This window comes from Quercus suber, unplaced genomic scaffold (assembly GCF_002906115.3).
Source record: "Quercus suber isolate HL8 unplaced genomic scaffold, Cork oak 2.0 scaffold_118, whole genome shotgun sequence".
Lineage (NCBI taxonomy): Eukaryota > Viridiplantae > Streptophyta > Magnoliopsida > Fagales > Fagaceae > Quercus > Quercus suber.
Window position 1 is genome coordinate 53463 of NW_027069583.1, and position 22414 is coordinate 75876.

The following is a 22414-nucleotide window of genomic DNA, read 5'->3' on the forward strand; positions in this document are numbered from 1 at the left end:
ATTTCGTCACTTCGTGACTACCAACATTTCCATACACAACACAACTACCAAAAATATTCCCCCCACTTCCATTCCTAATCGTTTTTTTTTTTTTTTCCCTTTTTCCTTCCATCCTTTATTTCTGCCTTCTTACTTTATAATGGGTTGGGGACAAAAAGCGATCAAAATCATGACACCAACGAAAGCTACTGTGCATCATGCCTGGAGAAAGAGGAAGACAGCCAATTCTCAGTTATTTGCTCTATAATCTTCCTCGTGACCCTAAATTGTTGGCGTGGTTAGTCAATTTTCTCATTATCTATCAGACTCCTCACTAGGGAGCATGGATGACGCTTTGTACCTAAATCTAAGTGAATTTGAATAGAATCTATAGTAATTAAGCAGTGCTGTATTGGGAATATCTTCAGCAATAGTTCAAACTTGCATGATGATGCTTTGCTCAATCTTGGGCGCTCTCTGATATTTGCAGCTTCTGAAAAAGGCCACAAGTTCAGCACACCGATTGAATAAGAAGAAACTGTTGGTTTCTGCTGGGACTTGGTCATTCCATTGCTTTGGCCAACGCACAAAGCTTCCGGACATTTTGGCCTAATTTTCAAGATTATATGCTAGCGGTTGATTAGTTTCCTATGTTATCTCCAATTCCATTTGCAGAGAAGGCCATTCTAGGCCTTTTCAAGGTATTCGTATTTCTTAAGCTCCTTAGTACATATCAGTTTAAGAAACTCCCTGAGGAGCTCATTTTCAAGTTCATTAATTTAATGTGGGAACTTAAAAACGAAATTCTGGACACGAGTTCATAACACAATTAGTGAGCAAGATTAATTCTTGAGTATCCTGTAAATTTGCAAACCCAACTTGGATGGAAATTAATCCTTCACTTGTTATTGCTGCACCTTGAAACCTATGATCAGGGAGTTGAGATTTTGATTGTGTAACTGTGTTGATGTCAGATGGGAAACCATGTTTCACGGACAAACTATGCCCATTGTATGCATTGCATTTAATTTTATTGCACTCAAGAACAGTCCACTAGAGAAGAATTTTAAGATACTGGACCTAGTGGCAGATTCTGTGAATTTGTTGATCTAGTGGTATAAAAATCACTATTCAATCAGGGCACAGATTTAGCAATTCAAGCAATACATGTCCTCTTTAGAGGGAAATTCAAGAGGGCTTGGCTCTTCAAACTTTGCCTTGAATTTATTTCTTAAATTAGGGAAAGAACATAGAAAGACCAGCTTAGCTCGGCAAGAAGAGATGAGAAACCACGCAATCATAGCTCTTCAGAAAAGCTTCACACTGGCTAAGGAATTGGATCTCACCACCAACCAACTATATGAACTGTTTTAAACTTATCATTTTTGCAATGATTGATGATTTACACAAGAAGATGTTGGAATACTTGATAGGGGAGAACTTGGAGCAGAAGATGAGAAGTATTGAATGGACCCTAGAGATTGCAATGGAGTTATTGATAGATGTGTACTTGCAGTTTTTGAAACAGATATCACAGGGTCCTGGGTGTCAAACATTCTAGCTAGGCTTGTTAAGAAGAATGGATACAAGTATGAACGCTGATTTGGTAGGGTATGGTACATCGAAAATTGAAAAACTAATCCTAGACTTGTTGAGAAAGATGATGTCACAGATGAAGGAAAAGAAGATTTTTAATGCAGAAGCAAGGTAAAGATCTCTGGAAGATTACATAAATTCAGATTCAATGGTAGCTCTTTTCATTCAAGGAGGAACTATTTCTTGAAGAAAATTTTTTGGAAAAAGAAACGATAGTTTGGTTTAGTCTAAAGCATTGGGCAGCAACAAAGTAGAAATGCTATATTGTGATGTTTGTCCTTTCCCACTTCTCCTTACGATTTTCGTTTCGTTTATGGTTATTTAATTTTGGGGTAGCAGACTATTAGAAGGATGTAAAAAATGGCGTAATTATCTAATTTCGCGTGTACATTTTCCATGGAATAATTTTCTTTGATTCTTCAATTGCTCGTGCAAATTTAGTTACATATTACAATACTCTGTCTACTAGTCTTAAACTCCAAGTTGACATTATCATTATTTTACCTCTCTCTCTCTCTCTCTCTCTCTGTCTCTCACACACACACACACACACATCATTTCATCCACACAGTAGCTTTCCCCCAATAAGAGCTAATTAGTGAAGGCAAAATCATGAGTTCTCATTTATGGAAATCATTGAATCTTTGGTTTTACCTTAACTACCCTCAAATCAGCAAACCCACCATCATTTCTTTATTGACACTAAGTTCTATTCTAAGTAGTAACATCATAGAGCCTAAGCGTTCCAAAACTAGCAAACATTTCTCAATTGACAATTGCTTAAAGAGAATAAAATGATCAAATTGAGAATCAAAGTTTCATGATTTGTATTAGAGTTCCAACCACTGTCGATTATGAAATCAACGATTCTAACGTGGGTAAAGCATGTAGTTCTCTAGTTCTTGATATTCCATATTAGATATTTTCTAAAATTAAAAAGTATTGAGCTTCTTAAACATCGGTTCACCACCTCATAATTGATAGTTTTAAAGCCTTTAATATATAATGCCAAAAAACATTTTCATGGACGTGTTGGCTATAATATAACAACCCTCTAACAAACCTCTTCAATCATGAAAAATTAAGTTGCAAGCAACCAAACCTCTAGTTATTATGTTAACCTTAACCATGACATTCCTCATACACTCCCCAGCTACAGTGTTTCATTCTCTCTAAATCATTTCCATTCTATAGTACTTTTCCACACAGCATGCCTAGAACAGCCCAAGTCCTTGAATCAATCCATCTAATGAACGCAGCACATATTTTCAGGGAATCTATCAGACTTGTACTTCTTCATTCAACTCATTTCCATTCAATCTCAATATTCCTTTTCTCACCTCTCCCTATCTCTCTCTTCATCTCCCACTTTCTCATTCACCAATTTCCCCAAATGCCCGCCTCAACAATTAAATTCACACATCATTTACTTGGACTACCTCTGTCTAAATTACTCTCCAAAAACATTGTTCACATCATCATATGTTTTCCTTCATTTATCACCTTCTCTCTGCTTGGAAGAGCTGCCACTGCTCAAGCAGTGTCAGACAGTTACAACAGAATAAACCTTGATAGAAGAAGGTTACTTATGAGAAGTGGCTTGGCTTGGATTAGGCTTCTCCATACAAGTTTTTGTGAGTTCCTTCTTGTATTTGGCCTTCTGGGTGTTTTGGTGGCTATGTTGGCAACAATACCAAAGATATTATTTGCATGGGGTATTTGTTCCAAAATGTTAGGACTCTGGGGTGTCCTAGGGATTCTAGGTGTGCCCTTTTGTGTGGCATTTGCACATGTTATGGTTGTAGGGAACCTAGCGAGGGTTTTATCAGTATTGGAGGGTGAGAGTTATGGGTTTGAGTCATTATTGAAAGCCAAGAGTCTCATGGAAGGAAAGCGACAAACAGCTTTGGTTATGGCTTTGTCTAGCAATATGGGTCTTAGACTAGTTGAGCGCTTGTTTGAGTTTAGGATGTGCAGCGGAATCAGCTTATGGGAAGCTCCTCTGTTGGTTTCCATGTATTCCTTGGTGCTAGTTTTTGACACTGTCATGAATGTTGTGTTCTATTATGCATGTAAACCTTGAGGTTTTCTAATGTCATATATGTAGCAAATGTTCCTTTATTGTGGTTGATTCAGATTAGGATCATCTTGAGTTTTAGAAATTTCTAAAATCCAATTCATTCAATTTGAAATAAGTGAACTAAATTTTACTATGTCATCAACATTTAAGTAAATGTTAAGTATCACCATTTTGAGATATATATATATATATATATATATTATTACTGAAGTGGCAAAATCCAATTCACACATTTTATATAAATAGATTAGATTTTATTAACTCCTTGGTGGAAACCTTTCCAACTCTCAAGAATCCTAATCCGGTTGATTCCACAAACTTCAAAGGATTTTAATTAGTTGAATGATTCTACAATTTTTGTGACTGAAAATATTTGTTGTATAAGCCAGAAAATACGACTGACCGAGGTTAATGTCCTATTAGCCCCTAGAAGCAAATTCATCTCTAAGAAAGAGAACAAAATATGTTGGTAAGGGAGCCTTCAGCCAGAGTTATTCAAGAAGGATCTACCCTTGAATTTGTATAACTTCATACAAGTAAGATCTACCCTTGCATCTTTTTTCAATCAACTGCACAAACTTATATCTTTGGTTTAAGGGGAAGATGTGAAAAGGGGGCATTAACATGGAATCCTTTGCCAAGATTTTTATTTTTATTTTTTTAAGTTTGTGAATTACCCGTGCACTCCATGAGTCTTGAATGCACAAACTGCTCTCCTCCTTTACGAAGAAGGAAATTCCATTTGAGTCAGATCTCAATGGCCCTTTACCAAAGGAATTTAATTTGGCATTTGTATTGAAATGCATTGCCAAGAAACTAAATTAGCAAGCCATGAAATTATCTGAGATGGGGAAAAGGTGGAGATGAACTCCGATAATTGAGAGAACATAAGAGAACAGCCATGAGTATTGATCAGGAGAGTATGATACATTTGATACAAAAGCATTGCATAAAAGCGGAAACTTCCAAACATTTCCCCTCCCCTCTCCTCCCCAAACATACACTTGGTCTGATAGCTACCCCTTGCTTGAGCAGAGAGCAGATGCTTCTTTTTCCAAAACCCTTGCAGCAGGTCCTGATGCCACCATCAGCTCAGAAATTTCAACTGCTCAGACAAGTGAACAATTAAAATCTATTACTACCAATACCTCCGACTGTAAAATGCCATCATATTTATGAAAATGGCTTCAACCAAAAAATATGTTTACCAAGTTGTTAATTAATTTATATGCATAGAAAAACTCAAATCACTGGCAACTCAGAAATCCACCAATTAATTTCCCATCAACCAACAGGAAGAAGCAGCACAGGATGTAGATCTGACAACTAAAAAAGGACCATATGTATAAGTTCAGATAAATTACAGAATTGATCCACACATATTAATATCCTACATTACAAGTATAAAGTGTTCCCTCCACTAAGAAAAGCAAAAGCTTAATGAGCTACATGCAGCAGGCTGAAAAACTCAGGCCTCAATACCAGGTTTTTCACTGACAGACACCACAAAGCACTAACATTAGCAACAATGAGGTACAAGAGTTCCACAGACCAAGAGAAAAGTTTATTTCTACTATCTGCAAGTTAAAAAGTACGGAGAAGCAGAACAAAGACGATGGATAATATCCTTGTTCCCAAAATTTAATCACTTCTTGGTATCACCTCAAAGAGAAATACTAACTGGGACAAACATGGATATCATGTTTCCAACGGAGACTTCTAGGGATCAAATCCCCCACACCCCCCCCCCCCTCCCCCCCCTCCCCCAACTATTGAATTATCACAAAAATAAATAAATAAAAAGACAAACATGGGTATCCGGTGAAAAAAAAAGTATTTTAGAGATAGCATATAGTTGAAAAACTTCCACTCTCCAAAGGCAGTTATGTCAACTTGTTTTTTTCTGGTGCCTCTTTACCTAATAGAGCACGCACCTACTGCTAGCAATAAGGACCAAACAAGCAGTACAAGTTATTGGCACTTATAAAAAAAATTAGTACAAGCTATAGGCAATACTAAAGTAAAGCAATTAACCCCTAAAAAAGGGGAGCAAAGCCACCTATGGAATGGTCCATATCAAACGCCTTTGCAAGAAAGCCACCACATTTAGGTCCAATACAATCTAAATTGAAAGGTTTGCAATGTTCTCTTTTCTAATGGACTAAAGCTCTCACAAAAACAAAGTATCACATGACCTCTACTATGTTATGTCTGTCCTAATATGCAATGGAGAACAAACTGACATCCATAACCATTAATCCAAGTAGAAGTTGTTTCACTTTGGTTACATAAAACCAGATACCCTATGAGTGTAAAATAATTAGGGTTCACACTTGTTTACATATGTATTATTTTTACTTGAATTTCAACTTCTTACAAATTGCATATTCTAGCCAGAGTTGAAGATGTAAGTCAACACAACACAATTTGACAAAGCAAATCAAATGTTTCCTTAAACAAGAGATGCATAAGTTAATCATTAATACCTGCTGTCAAAAAAGGAATAAAAACAAATACAATATTTTTCCCTAATTTTTCACATCTAATACTAGCAAATATCTCTCTCAAAAAAAAAACTAGCAAATAACATATTCAATCATAACAAATATTTCAACATGCAATGTAAGATCAAGGAAACACCCACCACCAACATCACTCACTGACATTCTCTTCAGAAGCATCGGAATCCTCATCATCCTCCACCTCTTCCTGCATTTTCGCAATCTCCACTTGCGCCCTCTCCAGAATCTGCTTCTTCTGCAACTCCAACTCCCTCTGGAACTCCAACCTCATCTTCTCCAACTCCATCATCTGCTGCCTCTTACTACTCTCAATCTTCTCATATATCTCCCCAAACTTCTGTATCGAATCTGCCAACACCTTATACGACAATCCATCTCCACCTCCACCGCAGCCTCTCACTCCCCCCCTCCCCCTCTCATCCAACCCATTCCCTTCCTCTTTCTCCTCCTCATTCTCCGACTCCCCGGGACTATCCCTCATCTCATCAAACCCATTAGACCTCTCCAAATAAACCCGGGTATTCATAAACACATACTCCCCGGAATCAATCCCACACGCCAACCCGCACTCTTGCCTCGGCGACGAAGCCATTAACATATCCATCTTCTTAAAGTAGACCCATTTGCTAGCACTCAATCCAAAGTCCTCAACTTTAGCCTTCTCTTTCTTGTACCTCCTCTTCAGCTTATCCAACATGGTCCTACACTGCAACTCATCCTTCTCCATCTTCGACGCCTCCGATACCTTCTCCGCAACATCGTTCCAGTCCTCAGACCTCAAGCTCTTCCTCCCCAACTTGAGAAAGCTGTCCCCCCACACCTCCAACAGCACAAACACCGCGTGCTCATTCCAGTCAGCACCCGAATACAAAGGCTTCGAGCTCCTACTACCCCTCGGCACCGAAGCGAAGTCGAACTCGAACTCGGGAATCGAATTCCTTAGCTTCCTCTTCTTTGAGTGCCTGTCGACAAATTCACCATCTCCTTCCAAATTCCGATAATACCCACCTGGGTTTTCGTCGTCTTCGTCGTCCAAATCTTCTCCCAACTCGACGTCGTTTTCGTCGTCGTCGTCGTCGTCGTCTTCTTCGATTTCGTAGCGATTGGAGATTGGGTGAGAGAAAGGGGCATTGCGAATTGGATTTCTAGGGCGACGAGGTGGGTTGTATGGGTTTAAAGAATAGGGCTTTGAAGGGTACCTCGCGTCGTCTTCAATATCATCCATTTTTTTTTTCTGCAATAAAATTGATTTAGAACCAAACAAGCCCTAATTTTGATTTTGAGAAATGTTAGGGTTTTTGTTTTGGTTTAGAATTGAGGACGGTGTCGTTTTTGTTGGGGCATGGCAAACCCTAAATTGTTCTATTTTTCTGGCGAAATTTTTTGAACAAAGAGTTGGGAGTTTCGGGTACGAGAGCGAGAGAGAGAGAGAGAGTGATTGAATCGGGTGGGTTTTTGGGGAAAATATCGGCGGGAGCTAAAATGCACCGGGGGTGCGTGCGTGCGTGCGTGGTGTTAAATTAAAGTGGCCGTTGGTTTTCGCTTTTTCAGTTTTCAGTGGATTGTCCACGCGTCACCGGTGCGCGTAGCTATATGTTGTGCTTGTATTGTTGTCTTGTGCCACACTGACACTGGGTTTCTGGGCCGTGTCGGATTGGAACTTGATTTCAGAAGGCTGGCCACCGAGAATTTGCTACAAACGTGGGCTAAAGCCCAGGTACTGTGTGAGATGGATGAAAACAAACCAAAACTTTTTTTTTTTTTTTGGGTGAAGACATACCAAAACCTGTATTTTTTTTTCTTTCATTCTTTCTATGAATAATTTGATAGTTACAACATAGTCGAGAGAATTTCAAAACCAGATATCTTAAAAAGACCAAGAGACACCAATTAGTTGAGTTACAAAAATCTTAAATTTTTAAAATTATAATTAACACTATATTCAAATGCACTCTTTATGTATGCTCACCTGCCCATTTTGACCCTCAAAATATGCTTAGATATGAATTATGATGAGTTCTTTGATCTTGATGTTTAGTAAGAAATGAAATTGCACATTGATGATACACGAAAATCAGTAGGCTGAAATACTTCGAACTATGACAATGGCTATAAATCTTGAAAGGAAGAAGGAAGCATCAAAGGTGACCGATGTGACTCGGCCATGGACCCTCCGATGATTAAGTCAATTTTCTGTCTTGGATACAAGAACTCAAAAACAATGGATGGTTAGAACTTACTTTTGATAGATGGGACCTGCTCCTTTTATAGAGAATTTGACGTGGGTCTACTTGTTTGGGACCTATCACCATCATGGGTTATATTGATGGTTAATGAAGAAAATGGGGTATGTGGAACGAAGTGTATGGAATTCCTTCCACATATTAAGCAACGTGTCATGTTTTGCTTATGTAGAACTCTTGGAGAATTTCTTGTAGAGTTTACCAAGTACAATTTGATCGTCCATAGGTATGGTCGTCTATGACATTGTCGTCCATGGACAAGTTCTTTTTGGTAGATCTCATTATTCTTAATGAAGGGTCTTGTTCATGCATTCTGTCATTCCACTGTGATTTTTCCTTGGATGTGATCAACTCCATGGACGACAACCAAGGACGAGTTAGACTTAATTGTAGACATGGCAAAACGGGCGGTCGGGTCGGGTTCGAGTCGAGTCAATCGGGTTGCAGGTTAAACGGGTCACTGGTCATTTTGAGCATGTCAAAATCGGGTTTGGGTCAATCGGGTTGCGGGTCGGGTCGGGTTGACCCTTTTTTCACATGAATTTTTTTTTTTTTAAATAAAGAAAACAGCATGTATCTGTCATTTGGAAAGTTATGCAACAAATTACTTGATATAAAATACATTATTTTGAATTCACCACTTATATCAAGAATGAACTCAGTTAAACTTATTAATACTTATTCAACAATTTTAAAATTATACAAATCCTAACATTACTATCTAAAACAAAATAACACAAAGATAAGTAAAACAAATACACAAGTTTTATTTCTACACAATATCAACATTCCAAATATAAAACAAAATTACAAATGACTTATTGGGTAACTCATTTGATAAAGAATAAAAAATATAAGAAATTTACAATCTTGAAAATTAATTTTATAATCTATTATCAGTTGTGGTTGACACTCTATTTCAATTTGAGATATACTTTAAAATTTGGTCGTTTACTTATTTATACATGATCTCTTTTATGAATATCATATTATTGTTAAGCAACACACACTCTACGAAATATCATAATTTCTTTTGAAAAGCCATTTATTTTGGACATAAATTATTAAAAAAATAGGTCTAAGTATTCATAATTTATGCTAATTTGATACTTTAACTCACTATTTTCACACTTGTGAATATTTCTCACATGTCTACAATTTTAAATCTATGTTTTTAACTCTACTGTAACCATATTATCTTGGTATGTACTTTGCTATTTGAGATCTAAAAATATTTACTCATTACAGAATGTTCAACCATTTATCTTTCAATTAATTTGCATATAGTTATGTAAATGTATCAATTGTTTCCTTAAAGTTCACAATAAACAATTAAACCAATATTGTCTTAGTTTTACTATTTTTTTTACAAAAAAAAAAAAAGTTTTAAAAAAATGGTTCGGGTTCGGGTCAGGTCGGGTTGACTTGCAAAAAACACGGGTCGAGTCATGGGTCAACTCATTTTTGCTTCGGGTCAAAAAAATCGGGTTCGGGTCAGGTCGGGTCGGGTCAAAAACTTCTAACCCGTTTTGCCATGTCTACTTAATTGATCCTCATTAGTTGCCCCCTCGTCCTTGCGTTGTTTGTCACTATGCTGATTTGAATTTTTTTTTTTTGTTGACACGTGGCGCATTCTTGAGGTTTGTTCATAATGTCGTTTCATTCTTCAAAGGAAGTGGCACACGGTTTCATTTGGTTGGTCACGTCGTTTTAGTGACTGGATTCATCGCCTACAAATAGTGGAATTCCTTTCCTACCTTCTCACATTTTTCAAATTTTCTTCTCTTACCTTCGTCATCTAGTGCCTCATCTAGAAGTCCTCCTTCGTTTTTAGACCTCCATTGTTTAGAGCTAGGTATCCTCTCCATCTTGTCTTTAGGTTCTCCTTTAGTTTTTCACAATGTCTAAAATCATAGTATCTTCGTCTAGTAATAATGACAATAGAGAGATAGACGAGTATCACGATAGCTCTAGTAGAAGCTCTAGTGATAGCAGTAGTGGAGATAGTAATAGTGAGGGAAATACGACAGATGAGCAATACACGTTTGGAGTTTCTGGGGTCCTATTAGAGATCCTTCAGGAGTAGTTAAGGATGAGGATGGCTTCTGGGTCATAGACTGGCACATCTGCAAATGCCTCATTGTCTTCTTCTTTTGGTGAGGAGGAGACCGTGTTTAGTTGTGCAATTGGGGTCTCCTCTAAAACCGATGAAAAAAGACTTCATCACTTAGGAGTTGGTACCAAATCCTAGACAACCTTAATCCTAGATTGGCCATCCATGGTGAATGGTGTTGCGAACCTCATTTTGGAGTAGGTATTTATGAAGCCTACCTTTCAAGAGGGCTCAAACTGCCTCTTAATGCTTTTGCCAAATAAATACTTGATAGGTTAGGTGCAGGAATTTGTCAATTAAATCCAAATGCGTGAAGGCTCATCATCTCTATGCATATTTTGTGGAGGGAAGTGTTTGAGAGGAATTGTGCTCTCACTGTGGACGAGTTCCTTTACTTTTATAAACCCTTTGAAATTAATCAGTCATGGGGTTTTTATCAATTCACAGCTAGGGGCTCAATTGTAGGTTAGTTAAGTCCTTCCCTACATCTGACAGAAACTGAAAAACAGAGTTTTTCTTTGTCTCTAGGTTTTGGAGTGGACACCCTGTTGAAGTAGGCAGGGATCCATTCCCACCCTATTCTGGCAAGATGGGGAACCTTCATCCAAAGGGTATGTTTCTTTTTACCTTTTCTTTTTATAACTTTTTTTTTTGGGGTATTCATCCAACCCCCCCCCCCCCTTTTTTTCTTTACAGCTATAAGATGACATTCTTTAAGCAAATTCCATCTTGAGCACCTCCAACAAGCTTGTCTATTTGCTGATAGAGGTTTCCATTCCTTGGTTATCTTGCATTGTCTTGCCACTTGTAATTTAGGGCCCACACCTACTGAGGAAGCTTTAGCTTACGAGCTTACCACACATAAACATGAGTTTTATATGTAAACTTCTATTATCTACTCAATATTTGCTTCATCCAAATTTTAACACTTCTTGTAGGAATGCCAACTATGAAGGAAAACAAGGGGAAGGGTTTAGCAGATAAGGAGACCATACAAGAGACTCATTCCCAGCCTCGTCTTGCGGTAGGAGACAAGAAGAAGACTTTATCTAAGATGATAGACTTAGGAAGTCTTCCGAGTCGTCAAGGCCACGAGAAGGTGAAACATGGGTCGTCTAAGTCTCGAGTTGTCAAGTGTGGTTCTGTCATCTCTTCTACTTCTTCTAAACAACTGTTTGTACAAATTCTTGACTTGGACTTGTCCATCCTACTGAAACTACTCCATCCAAGCCTGTTGTAACCACTTCGTCCAAGCCTCCTAGAAGCGCTCCTATGACTCTTCTTGAAAATGAAGGTCTTGCTTGGGAAAGGTTTCAACAAGCTGTGATCGATGAGGACATTGCTATGTGCTATGACATGTCCTTGAAAGAATTTGAACATTCTGTAGTTTGTGATCTCTTCAAGGTATATTTTTATGTATTTATTATCATTACTTTTTGTTTTGCATCTTCATACTTAACTTTTCTCGTCTAATCATCTTTTTCAACCAATTGTATATACAGGCCATGTCAAAGTTCATGGCAGTGTCCAAGCAGGCTATTGAGGTGGATGAGGAAAGGATTAGGTTGGAGGCCAAAATCCGTGATATGGAGAAGGAATCAAGCCGCAAGACGGGGGAAAGGATGAAGCTTGAGGCTAAGGTGGTAGAGTTGAAGAATCTCTTTGAAGAGTTGAAGATAGATGTTGTTGAAAAGGACACTCGTCTTGATCACCTACAAAATAGGAATGACGAGCTTTGCATCCTTCTTAAGAAAGCCAAGGGAGATGCCATCAAGGATTTTAGGGCATTCAGCAAGTTCACTGATCTTTTAGATAAAAACTACATTGTTGGTTTTGAGGACTTTCGCATGGACACCGTAGAGCATTTCCCTGAGGTTGACTTCAGCTCTATTAAGCTTAACATTGGTGTTGCAAGCTCTCTCCTCCAGATGAGTTCTGAAGATATCAATATTAAAGATGATGCCATGACTCAGCCTGCTCATGACAACCCTAATTCTGGTGAGAATCCTCCCCTGTAGTTTATGAAGAAATTTTCAAACTTTTATTTGTTCTGTTATAATTTTTCTATGTGGTCCATTGTTTTTGATCATTTAAATTTGTCTAAGTACATTTGGCTCGTTCTTGCTTTTAGACGAGCCTTGATACAATTGCCTTTTTTAGACTTAAATTTAGGGGTTTTGAACAATAGTTGTCTACCTTTTTTATTTATGAATGCTTTTATCCATACTGTTGATTTCTGAGTACTTTCCGTCTATAGTTAGAACTTTATATATTTCTTGTCCTTAGACATATCTTTGGAATTTCACTTGGTTACTTTTATCCATAGTTTGGATTGATTGGACGTGTTGTCCATGGAATGTTGCATGAATGCTTTTCTTTCGTCCTTAACTTTTTGGATGAGTTTAGTTGGGAAGTTTAATCTTTCCCTTGGTCATGGCCTCTTTATGGCTATTTGCCTGCTTTATTTTTTTATTATTATTTTTTTTTATCAAGGATGGCTTATGATAATATATCTCCGCGTTAAGAGATTTTAAACATCTTTAACTTTATATGGATATTAATTTCACAGAATCATAAACATTTAAATTAGGAAATTCAAGCTGCTTTATATACATCTGTACATAACATCATCCGTCGACGTACAACATTTGTACATAACATCGTCCGTGGATGTTAAGGAACATAGTATATAGCATCATCCAAAAAGTTTGTCCATGCTAATACTTAGTCCTTTTTTGTGGAATTCAAATTACTTTATGTACAAAGGGACTTAGTTCATGACATCATCCATAGCACATGCTAATAGCTAGTGCTTTTTAAGGAATTCAAACACAGAAACATAACATACTGTTTCAAAACATAAATACTGAAATATAATATAAACAGACTACTAATAATTACAAGTGATCCTCAATCTCATCCATGCTGACCTTCCTAACAAGTCACTTTCACTGGTAGTACTTTCTCAAATGCTACATGTTCCATGGGTGTTTTAGCTTCTGTCCATCCAGGGCCTCCAAGTAGTATGAACCTTACCTTTTGGAGTTGATAACTCTATATGGCCCTTCCCAATTAGGCCTTAACTTTCCATGAGCAAGATCCTTTGTAGCCAGAGACACCTTTTTTAAGACGAGATCTCCGTTGTTGAACTACCTTGGTTTCACCAGTACATCATGATGCTTGGACATCAAATTTTTGTAACGAGCCACCTTCATTCTGCATCCATTCTTATCTCATCCATAAGATCAAGACTTAGACGAGACTGCTTTTCATTCTCTTCGTTGTTGTAGTGAGCCACCCTGTAGCTAGTTAAGCCAACCTCCACGAGTATGACTGTGTCACTTCCATACGCCAACTTAAAATGGGCCTCTCTAGTTGGAGTCCTCATCGTCGTCCTATATGCCCAAAGGATGCTGGGTAGTTCCTCCAGCCATATCCCCTTCACCCCCTCAAGCCGGGTCTTGATGATTTTCAACAATGACAGGTTTGCAACTTCAACTTGTCCATTGGCTTGTGGATGGAAAGGTGAGGATTAATGATTTCCCCAATTGCTTGCAAAAGTCTTTGAAGGGTGCATTATCAAATTGGCATCCATTATCCAAGATGAGTACCCTAGGAATTCAAAAGCAGCATATTATATTCTTCTAGACAAAATTTTTGACATTTTGCTCAGTGATTCTTGCCACGGGCTCTGCTTCCACCCATTTTGTAAAGCAATCAATTCCTACTATTAAGAACTTCATATGTCTTGTCCCTATGAGAAAAGGACCAAGAATGTCAAGCCCCTACTGGGCAAAGGGCCAAGGGGCTACCATTGGAGTAAGATACTCTGACGGTTGCCTAGATATGTTGTTGTACCTTTGACACTTATCACATGTTTTAACATAGGCTTTAGCATTTTCTTGCATAGACGACCAATAATACCTTGCATGGACCATCTTGTAGACGAGGGATCTATCCCCTGAATGATTTCCACAAGCCCCCTCATGGACATCTCTTAGGACATAAAAAGACTTGTTGGAATTCAAACACCTTAGGTAGGGTTGAGAAAAACCCCTTTTATATAACACCTCGTCTATGAGGATAAACTTTGCAGCTCTTACCCTTAGTTTCCTTGCCTCTTTTGTATCTTTTGGGAGTATTCCATCTTTGAGATAAGATACAATCGGGGTGGTCCAGTTGGCAATTTTGTCTATTTGATTTACCTCCAGAACGTCTATGCTCGGAACATATTGGGCTTTAACTTGATCACCTATCGTCTCGTTTAAAGATGTTGTCTTAGCCAAAACGTCAGCTTCGGTGTTCTCTTCCCTTGGTATTTGTTGGAATTGGGCTGTCGTAAAGCCTTTGATGCACTGCTTAACTTTTTCTAGGTATCTCTTCATTCGTTCTTCTTCGACTTCACACACCCCATTTACTTGGCCTATCACCAACTGCGAATCCCCCTAGACGAGGATTGAGTCTGCTCCAAGTGATTTGGCTAACTCCAAACCCTGAAGTAAGGCTTTATATTTTAGCTTCATTGCTGGTTGTCTAGAACTATAAACGGACGACGTATTCCAGATGATCCTCTTTTGGTGATTGTAAGACTATCCAAATTCCTCCTACATGCTGTATGGACAATCCATCAACATGGATGACTTATTGCTTCGCCCCCTGGTCTTCATCTCGATGATCATTAGCAGGAGTAAATTCAGCAATGAAGCCTGCAAGAACTTGAGCTTTTATTACTTCTCTTGTTTTATATCGCACATCAAATTTACTAAGTTCTACTGCCCACTGGATCAGTCGTCCAACAGCCTCTAACTTATTCATTGCTTTCTTCAACGGGTGACCTATCAAGACATTGATTACATGAGCTTGGAATAAGGTTTAAGCTTCCTTGCTGCATGTTCAAGATTGTCTGGATCTTATTAGGGTTGGCTTCAATACGTGGGAGAGGATAACTATCCTTAAGGCATGCTTTATTTAAATCTATAAAATCCATACACCTCCTCCATTTGCCATTGGCCTTTTGACCATCACTACATTAACTAGCTAGTCAGGATAATAGACTTCGTGAATGAATTCCACAGTGACTAACTACTGAACTTCTTCTTTAACAGCATTATCTCGTTCTAGGGAAAATACTATCTTTTTCTAATTAAATAGGCTTGTAGGATGATCATACATTTAGACAATGAGTCAATGCCAGGCACATCTTCATGGCTCAAAAATATCTATGCTTCTTTTGAGGAATTCAACGAAGTCCTGCTTCGTCTTTTCCTCCATGCTTGTCCTAATCCTAGTAAACTTCTCCGGGTTGGACTCATCTAATGGCACATCTTCTAATACTTCAACTGGTTCAACCAACGTTCTTCTTTCTTCAATGTTCATTGTCTGCATTTGCTCATCCATAGCTAGCATTGCTAAATAGCATTCTCTAGCAGCAAATTGATCTCCCTGTACTTCTCTAATGCCATATTCTATTGGAAACTTGACTGAAAAATGGTAAGTGGTCATCCAATGATGGCATTATATAAGGATGAGTAGTCTACAATAAGAAAATTCACTTCCTTGTTGATTTGTCATGGGTAAGAACCAACTACGACTAGCAAGGAGATGGTATTCACTAGCAGAACCTTCCTTCCTCCGAACCCTATTAATGGCATATTTATCGAACGAAGTAACTCCTTGTTGATTCTCATTTGTTGAAAAGCTGGATAGTAAAAGATGTTTGCTGAACTTCCATTGTCTATTAACACCCTTCTAATTGTAAAATTTGCAATTGTTAGTGCCATAATGCAAAGAACCAAATTGAAAAAGAAAAATGGCGGCTAGTTTCGAGGATAGCTAGGCCTCTTAAGGATAGTGACAAAATAGAAGGGAAGAATGGGAACACAGAAAGAAGTGTACCAACATACTCTTTTCCTATCTTGTGTACACATTGTAGTGTTACTCTTATACCCCTCAATTCTGCCCTCTGTAACTATTTGCTACAGCTATCACCGGCTTTTACTAACCAACCTAACTAACTCTATCACCTAACAATGTAACCAACTACAACCGGATTTTATCACAGCAACTATTACACTTTGGCAGTCACTATTAGAGTCACAAAGTAATTACAAAGAGTACATATATAATGACCCAATGACCCAGTAAAATCTCTAACAACACTTCCCCTTTTAAAAGACCTTGCCCACAAGGTGAGGGAATCTTTGCTACAAAATGTACAAGCTCTCCCACGTGGCATCATCAGTACTTTCATCTTGCCATTGAACCAAAACTTGAGTTATAGTCCTATTTCAAAGTTGATGAGACCTTTCCTTGAGAACAGCTACTGGTTCTGAAATGACAACCCCTTCCAAATCAGTAGGTGGTAAGGTTGGAATAGAGAACACATGCTGCCCAAGCTTAGCTTTTAGACAGGATACATGAAAAGTAGGATGTATCTTAAAATTTGAAGGCAAATCCAACCTATAAGACACCTCTCCAACCTTCTGCAAGATCTGAAATGGTCCGTAGTACTTAGGAGATAATTTCTTCAATTGGTGGTGCTTAAGGGACTTCTATTTGTAGGCTTGAAGTCATAGAAATACCCAATCTCCCACAGAGAAACTCCTTTCAGTCCTATGCTTGTCAGAATATAGCTTCATCCTTTCTTGTGCTGCTACCAGGTTCTGCCTTAACAAAGAAGTCAGCTGTTGTCTGGACTTTAGATGAGCATCCACTCCTTCAACCTTTGTTGTCCCAGGAATGTAGTCCATCAGCCTAGGAGGGGGATATCCATACAATACTTTAAATGGGGTCAGCTTAAGTGAGGTATGGAAATTAGTGTTAAACCAGAATTCAGTAAGTGGCAACCACTCAACCCAAGTAGCTAGTTTGTCAGCTGCAAAGGCTCTCAAATAATGATCAAGACTCTTGTTCACAACATCTGTTTGGCCATCTGTTTGGGGGTGATAGGCTGAGGACATGGCTGATTGAATACCCTGAAGCTTTATTAGCTCTTGCAAAAAATGAGAAGTAAAAGTAGGATCCCTGTCACTAATAATTGAAGTAGGCATTCCATGCAACTTAAACACATTTTGCATATAAAGAGTCGCTACTTTAGAAGCCGTGTATGGTTGAGACGTGGCTACAAAATGAACAAACTTTGTAAACCTGTCCACCACTACCGTAACCACCTCCTTCATCTGATATTTTGGAAGACCCTCAACAAAATCCATGCTCACAGCCGCCCAAGGTCTCTCTGGTATAGATAGGGGCTGTAGTAGACCTGCTAGATTACAGGTTTCATGCTTGAGCTTTTGGCAGGTATCACACTCCTTAACATACTTCCTAACATTTGCCCTTAACCCAGGCCAGTAAAAATCCCTTTGAACCCTATGCAATGTCTTAAGGAAACCAGAATGACCCCCCTCATGACCCATCATGCACCTGCTGCAAAATAGCTGTCTTCAATGAATCATAAGTTCCCAAATACATTCTGCCTTTATATAACAGCAACCTATTCTACATAGTGAAGCCTTTAGGGCCTTTCTTCCCTGCTTGAAAAGCATCTAAAATACTCATAATGGAATGATCAACAACATAGCTAGCCTTAAGTTGAGCCAACTAATTAGGAGTGGGAAAGGAAATCATGCACAAAACACCCTCATGAGAAGAAACTCCACCACCAAAAACCTGTCTTGACAAAGCATCAGCCACCACATTCTCCTTACCCCTCTTATACTCTACAATAAAAGCATATCCTAACAACTTGGTAATCTATTTTTGTTGAGCTGGGGTACCAATTTTTTGCTCTAAGATATACTTAAGGCTCTGTTGGTCTGTCCTCACCAAAAAGGGTTTTCCAACCAAATATGGCCTCCACTTATGCACAGCAGTGACCAAGGCTAGTAGTTCCCTCTCATAAGTTAATAAGGCCAAACTCCTGCCCTTGAGAGCTTGGCTATGGAAGGCTATAGCTCTCCCTTCCTGCATCAGTACAACACCTAATTTGGTGATATCCAGACCTCAAGTCAAGTTTAGAAAATATGCAAGCACCATTCAATTCATCAAGTAATTCATCAATAACAGATATAGGAAATTTATCCTTAATAGTATTCAAGTTAAGTGCCCTATAATCAATGCACATACACCAAGACCCATCTGCCTTCCTTACCAACAAAACAGGGGAGGCAAATGGACTACAACTATTCCTTATAGATCCAACAGCTAATAATTCTTTAACTATCTTTTCTATCTCATTCTTTTGGTAAAAAGGGTACCTGTATGGCCTTTGGCAGATTGGTTGAGCTCCTTCCTTAAGAGTAATGTGATGTTTATGCCCCCTAAGAGGAGGTAGCCCTACTGGAGTGTCAAAAACCTGAGCAAACTCTTGAAGTAAATCTGCCACTTCTGCAAGCAAAGCAACCTGCTTCTTAGCTGAGGAAGGAGTTAAGATGTGAACCAAAAGGCCTTTCTTGATTGGAGTTTTAAAGAATTGATCCCTATCAAGGAGAAGTGAACCAGATTGCTTCAATCCTTGCAACATAACCTTGTGCCTCTTATGACAAAACTCCATAGTTAAGAACTGGAAATTCCATTGAATATCACCAAGTGTGGTAAGCCACCGAGTTCCCAACATGACATCACACCCTTCAAGTGGTAGAACATGAAATGGAATAGAAAATTCCTCCCTTTGAATGCATACAGGTACTTGATCACAAAACCCTTGAGTCCTCACCATTGCACCATTAGCTACCTTACCTTCCAATGTTTGAGATTAGTCAATCAACAAATGCAAACTAGGAACCAATGCTGCATCAATAAAATTGTGGGTGCTACCTGTGTCCAAAAAAATTACCAAACTAACTCTATTGATTTTACCCATAATCCTCATAGTACAGGTGTGGGAGTACCAATTAGAGCATATAGAGTTATCTCAACCTCCTCAGAATTAGTACTATTATTCTGCCCTTCATTGATTGGACTTCTAACTTCTTCCTCCAACTCAGTGATCTTAACCCCAGAATGTGAATCAGTCACCAATTCAGTCCCCTCAAGAAGGAATATTTTGGCACTTTTGCACTTGTGACCAAGGCCCATAGTGACAGGGATCCTATTTTTCATCACAGTTATAGCATAAACCCTTTTTCTTCCTTTCTTCCATTAGGGCAGGGGAAATTCTTTTAATTAGAATTTCGTACTTAGCTTTTACAAAGGTATTGACTTTAGGAAGACCCAAGATAGATGGTTTACCTATTTCTTGCTGAATCTTTGAACTCCTTTTGCAACTTATCAAGTATTCCTCTTGAATTTTAGCCAATCCAGAAGCTGCATTCAATGACTGTGGATTTAGCATCCTCACTGGCAGGCGTATCTCATCTTTTAAGTCACCTAGGAAATAACTCATCTTATGCATTAAAGACAAACCCTTAATTCTATTTGACAAAGCCTCAAAATTTGACTTGTAAACTGCTACTGTTGAAGATTGCCTCAACTTAGTGAGGGCCTCCATAGGATCGTCATAGGGTGTTGATCCAAACCTAACATGTAAGTCCTGTACCATACCCTTTCAATTACAAAACACACCAGCCTCATCTGCATCTTGAAACCAAACCAGAGCTTCTCGATCCATGTGAAATGAGGCCACCATAAGTTTCTCCACAGCTGGAGTTTGGTAATACCCAAAATATTGGTTAGCCTTTTACACCCAGCTAGCAAGATCATTGCCTGAAAAGCGTGGGAAATCAAGCTTGATAGGTTTGGCAAGGGACACTATAGAAGAATTATGCATTGGAGATGAAGTTTCACGTGATCTGGTTTCATTAGGACCCAACTTCTGAAGAATTGCCATAAGATGTTGATTCATCTCATTCATTGTTCTAGTATGGATCTCTTGAATCTTTTGGATTTCTTGAATGTTTTTGCTGTGATGGTCTGAAGTAACTTGAAGAGAGGCAATGGCTTCATTAGTGGCTGCCATGGCAGCATTAAAACGTGTCTCAGCCATCAGGTCACAAAACCTCTGCTCTGATACCAATTGCAAAGAACCAAATTGAAAAAGAAAAATGGTAGCTAGTTTTGAGGATAGCTAGGCCTCCTAAGGATAGTGACAGAATAGAAGGGAATAATGGGAACACAGAAAGAAGTGTACTGACATACTCTTTTCCTATCTTGTGTACACATTGTGGTGTTACTCTTATACCCCTCAATTCTGCCCTCTGTAACTATCTGCTACAGCTGTCATCAGCTGTTACTAACCAACCTAACTAACTTTATCACCTATCAATGTAACCAACTACAACCAGATTCTATCACAACAACTATTACACTTTGGTAGTCACTATTAGAGTCACAAAGTAATTACAAAGAGTACACGTACAATGACATAATGACCCAAAAAAATCTCTAATAGATAACAATTGCATCATCATGAGGGTGGTGCAACTGACTGGCATTTTCATCTGTGAAAACAATGGCTAGCTCATCATCTTTGGTCATCCTTGATGGTCGTCCAGATATCTAAACATTCTGAACCTCTTGTAGATAAGTCTTTCTAGATCTGGACAAGCTTCTTGTTGACATGCCCCCTACAATAATCTTTATTTCTCCAAACAATGGACATTCTGGTTCCTCTGCCTTGCCCTTCATTGGCTGTTTCTCGTCTTTATGATCTTGTTCAAGGAAATTCTTCAATTTTCCTTGTTTGATGAGGACTTCAATTTGTTGCTTCAGGTCATAGTATTCATCTATAGCATGCCTATGGTCACAATGAAAGCAACAATACTTGCTTTTATTCCGCTTACTAGGATCTGCCTTCATTCTTTCTGGCCATTTCAAGGATGGATCATCTTTTATCTGTATCAGCACATGATCAAGTGAAGTGTTCAGAGGAGTGTAGTTAGAGTATCGTCTTGATGACGATCTTGCCTTTTTGCCATCACGATCTCTTTTCTCCCCAACTTTAGCTTTCTTTAGATGAAAACCCTACTCTGGATGGTGCACGTAACTATTCTCCAGTCATTCACCCTTCTTTTTTCTCTTGGCAATAATTGCATCTTCTGCATTCATAAAACTTTATGTTGAATGTATCAACTCAGCCATCGTCTGCAGCTCCTTATCATACAACTTATGAATGAATAGATTTGAACTAACTCTATTGTAGAAAGCTGCCAAGAGGATCTTGTCATTCATTTCATCTACTAATAGGGCTTCCTTGTTGAAGTGGCTGATAAAAGATCATAGACTTTCATTCTCTCCTTACTCTATGCTTAGTAGGTTGGACAAAGAGCGTTTTTGCCTTTGTCCCCCAATAAAGTTGTTGACGAACAACTTACTTAACTCCTGAAATGAAGTTATGGTATTTGGTGGTAACTTACTATACCACACTCTGGCTGGGCCTTTCAAGGTAGTAGGAAAGACTCTACACATGATTTCATCTGAAACACCTTAGAGATGCATGGTTGTTTTGAACGTGGCAAAGTGATCATAAGGATCATGCATCCCATCATAAGAGTTTAGGGGAGGTATCTTGAACTTGGACGGCAAGGGATGACTTGTGATGGATGCAATAAATGAGGAATTAGTTCTGTGGACGAGATCATCCACATGGTTTACTCTCTTCATGGAATCCTTCATCTCTTCCATGGATCTTTTCATCTAGTCCATCTCCCTCTCTAGGTGTGGTACTTTACGAGTGACAGTGCCTCTAGATTGGTCTCCTTCAGCATTATTATTAGCCCCTTCGTTCTCTTCATTTTGACCTCATTCTCCACCATGTTGCTGATGACGTTGTCTATTAACTTTTTTAATTAACTCCCGGTTCTGTTGCGTTAGCTTTGCCATTGCTGCTACCATGGATTATATTGTTGGACAGTCATAGGGGGTGGTGGTGCATGATTTAGGTGAC

The 22414-nt window shown here is 38.6% G+C and overlaps 1 protein-coding gene across 1 annotated transcript; it reads right to left on the reverse strand.

Annotated features, from left to right (window-relative positions):
- Window positions 1-4502: 4502 nt before the first annotated feature.
- LOC112030172 (trihelix transcription factor ENAP1) lies at window positions 4503-7722 on the reverse strand. Its single transcript, XM_024062861.2, has 2 exons — window positions 6300-7722; window positions 4503-4760 (listed from the first exon to the last, which is right to left on the reverse strand). The coding sequence occupies exon 1, from the start codon at window positions 7400-7402 to the stop codon at window positions 6308-6310; it is 1095 nt and encodes a 364-aa protein (XP_023918629.2). The 5' UTR covers window positions 7403-7722; the 3' UTR covers window positions 4503-4760; window positions 6300-6307.
- Window positions 7723-22414: the final 14692 nt, after the last annotated feature.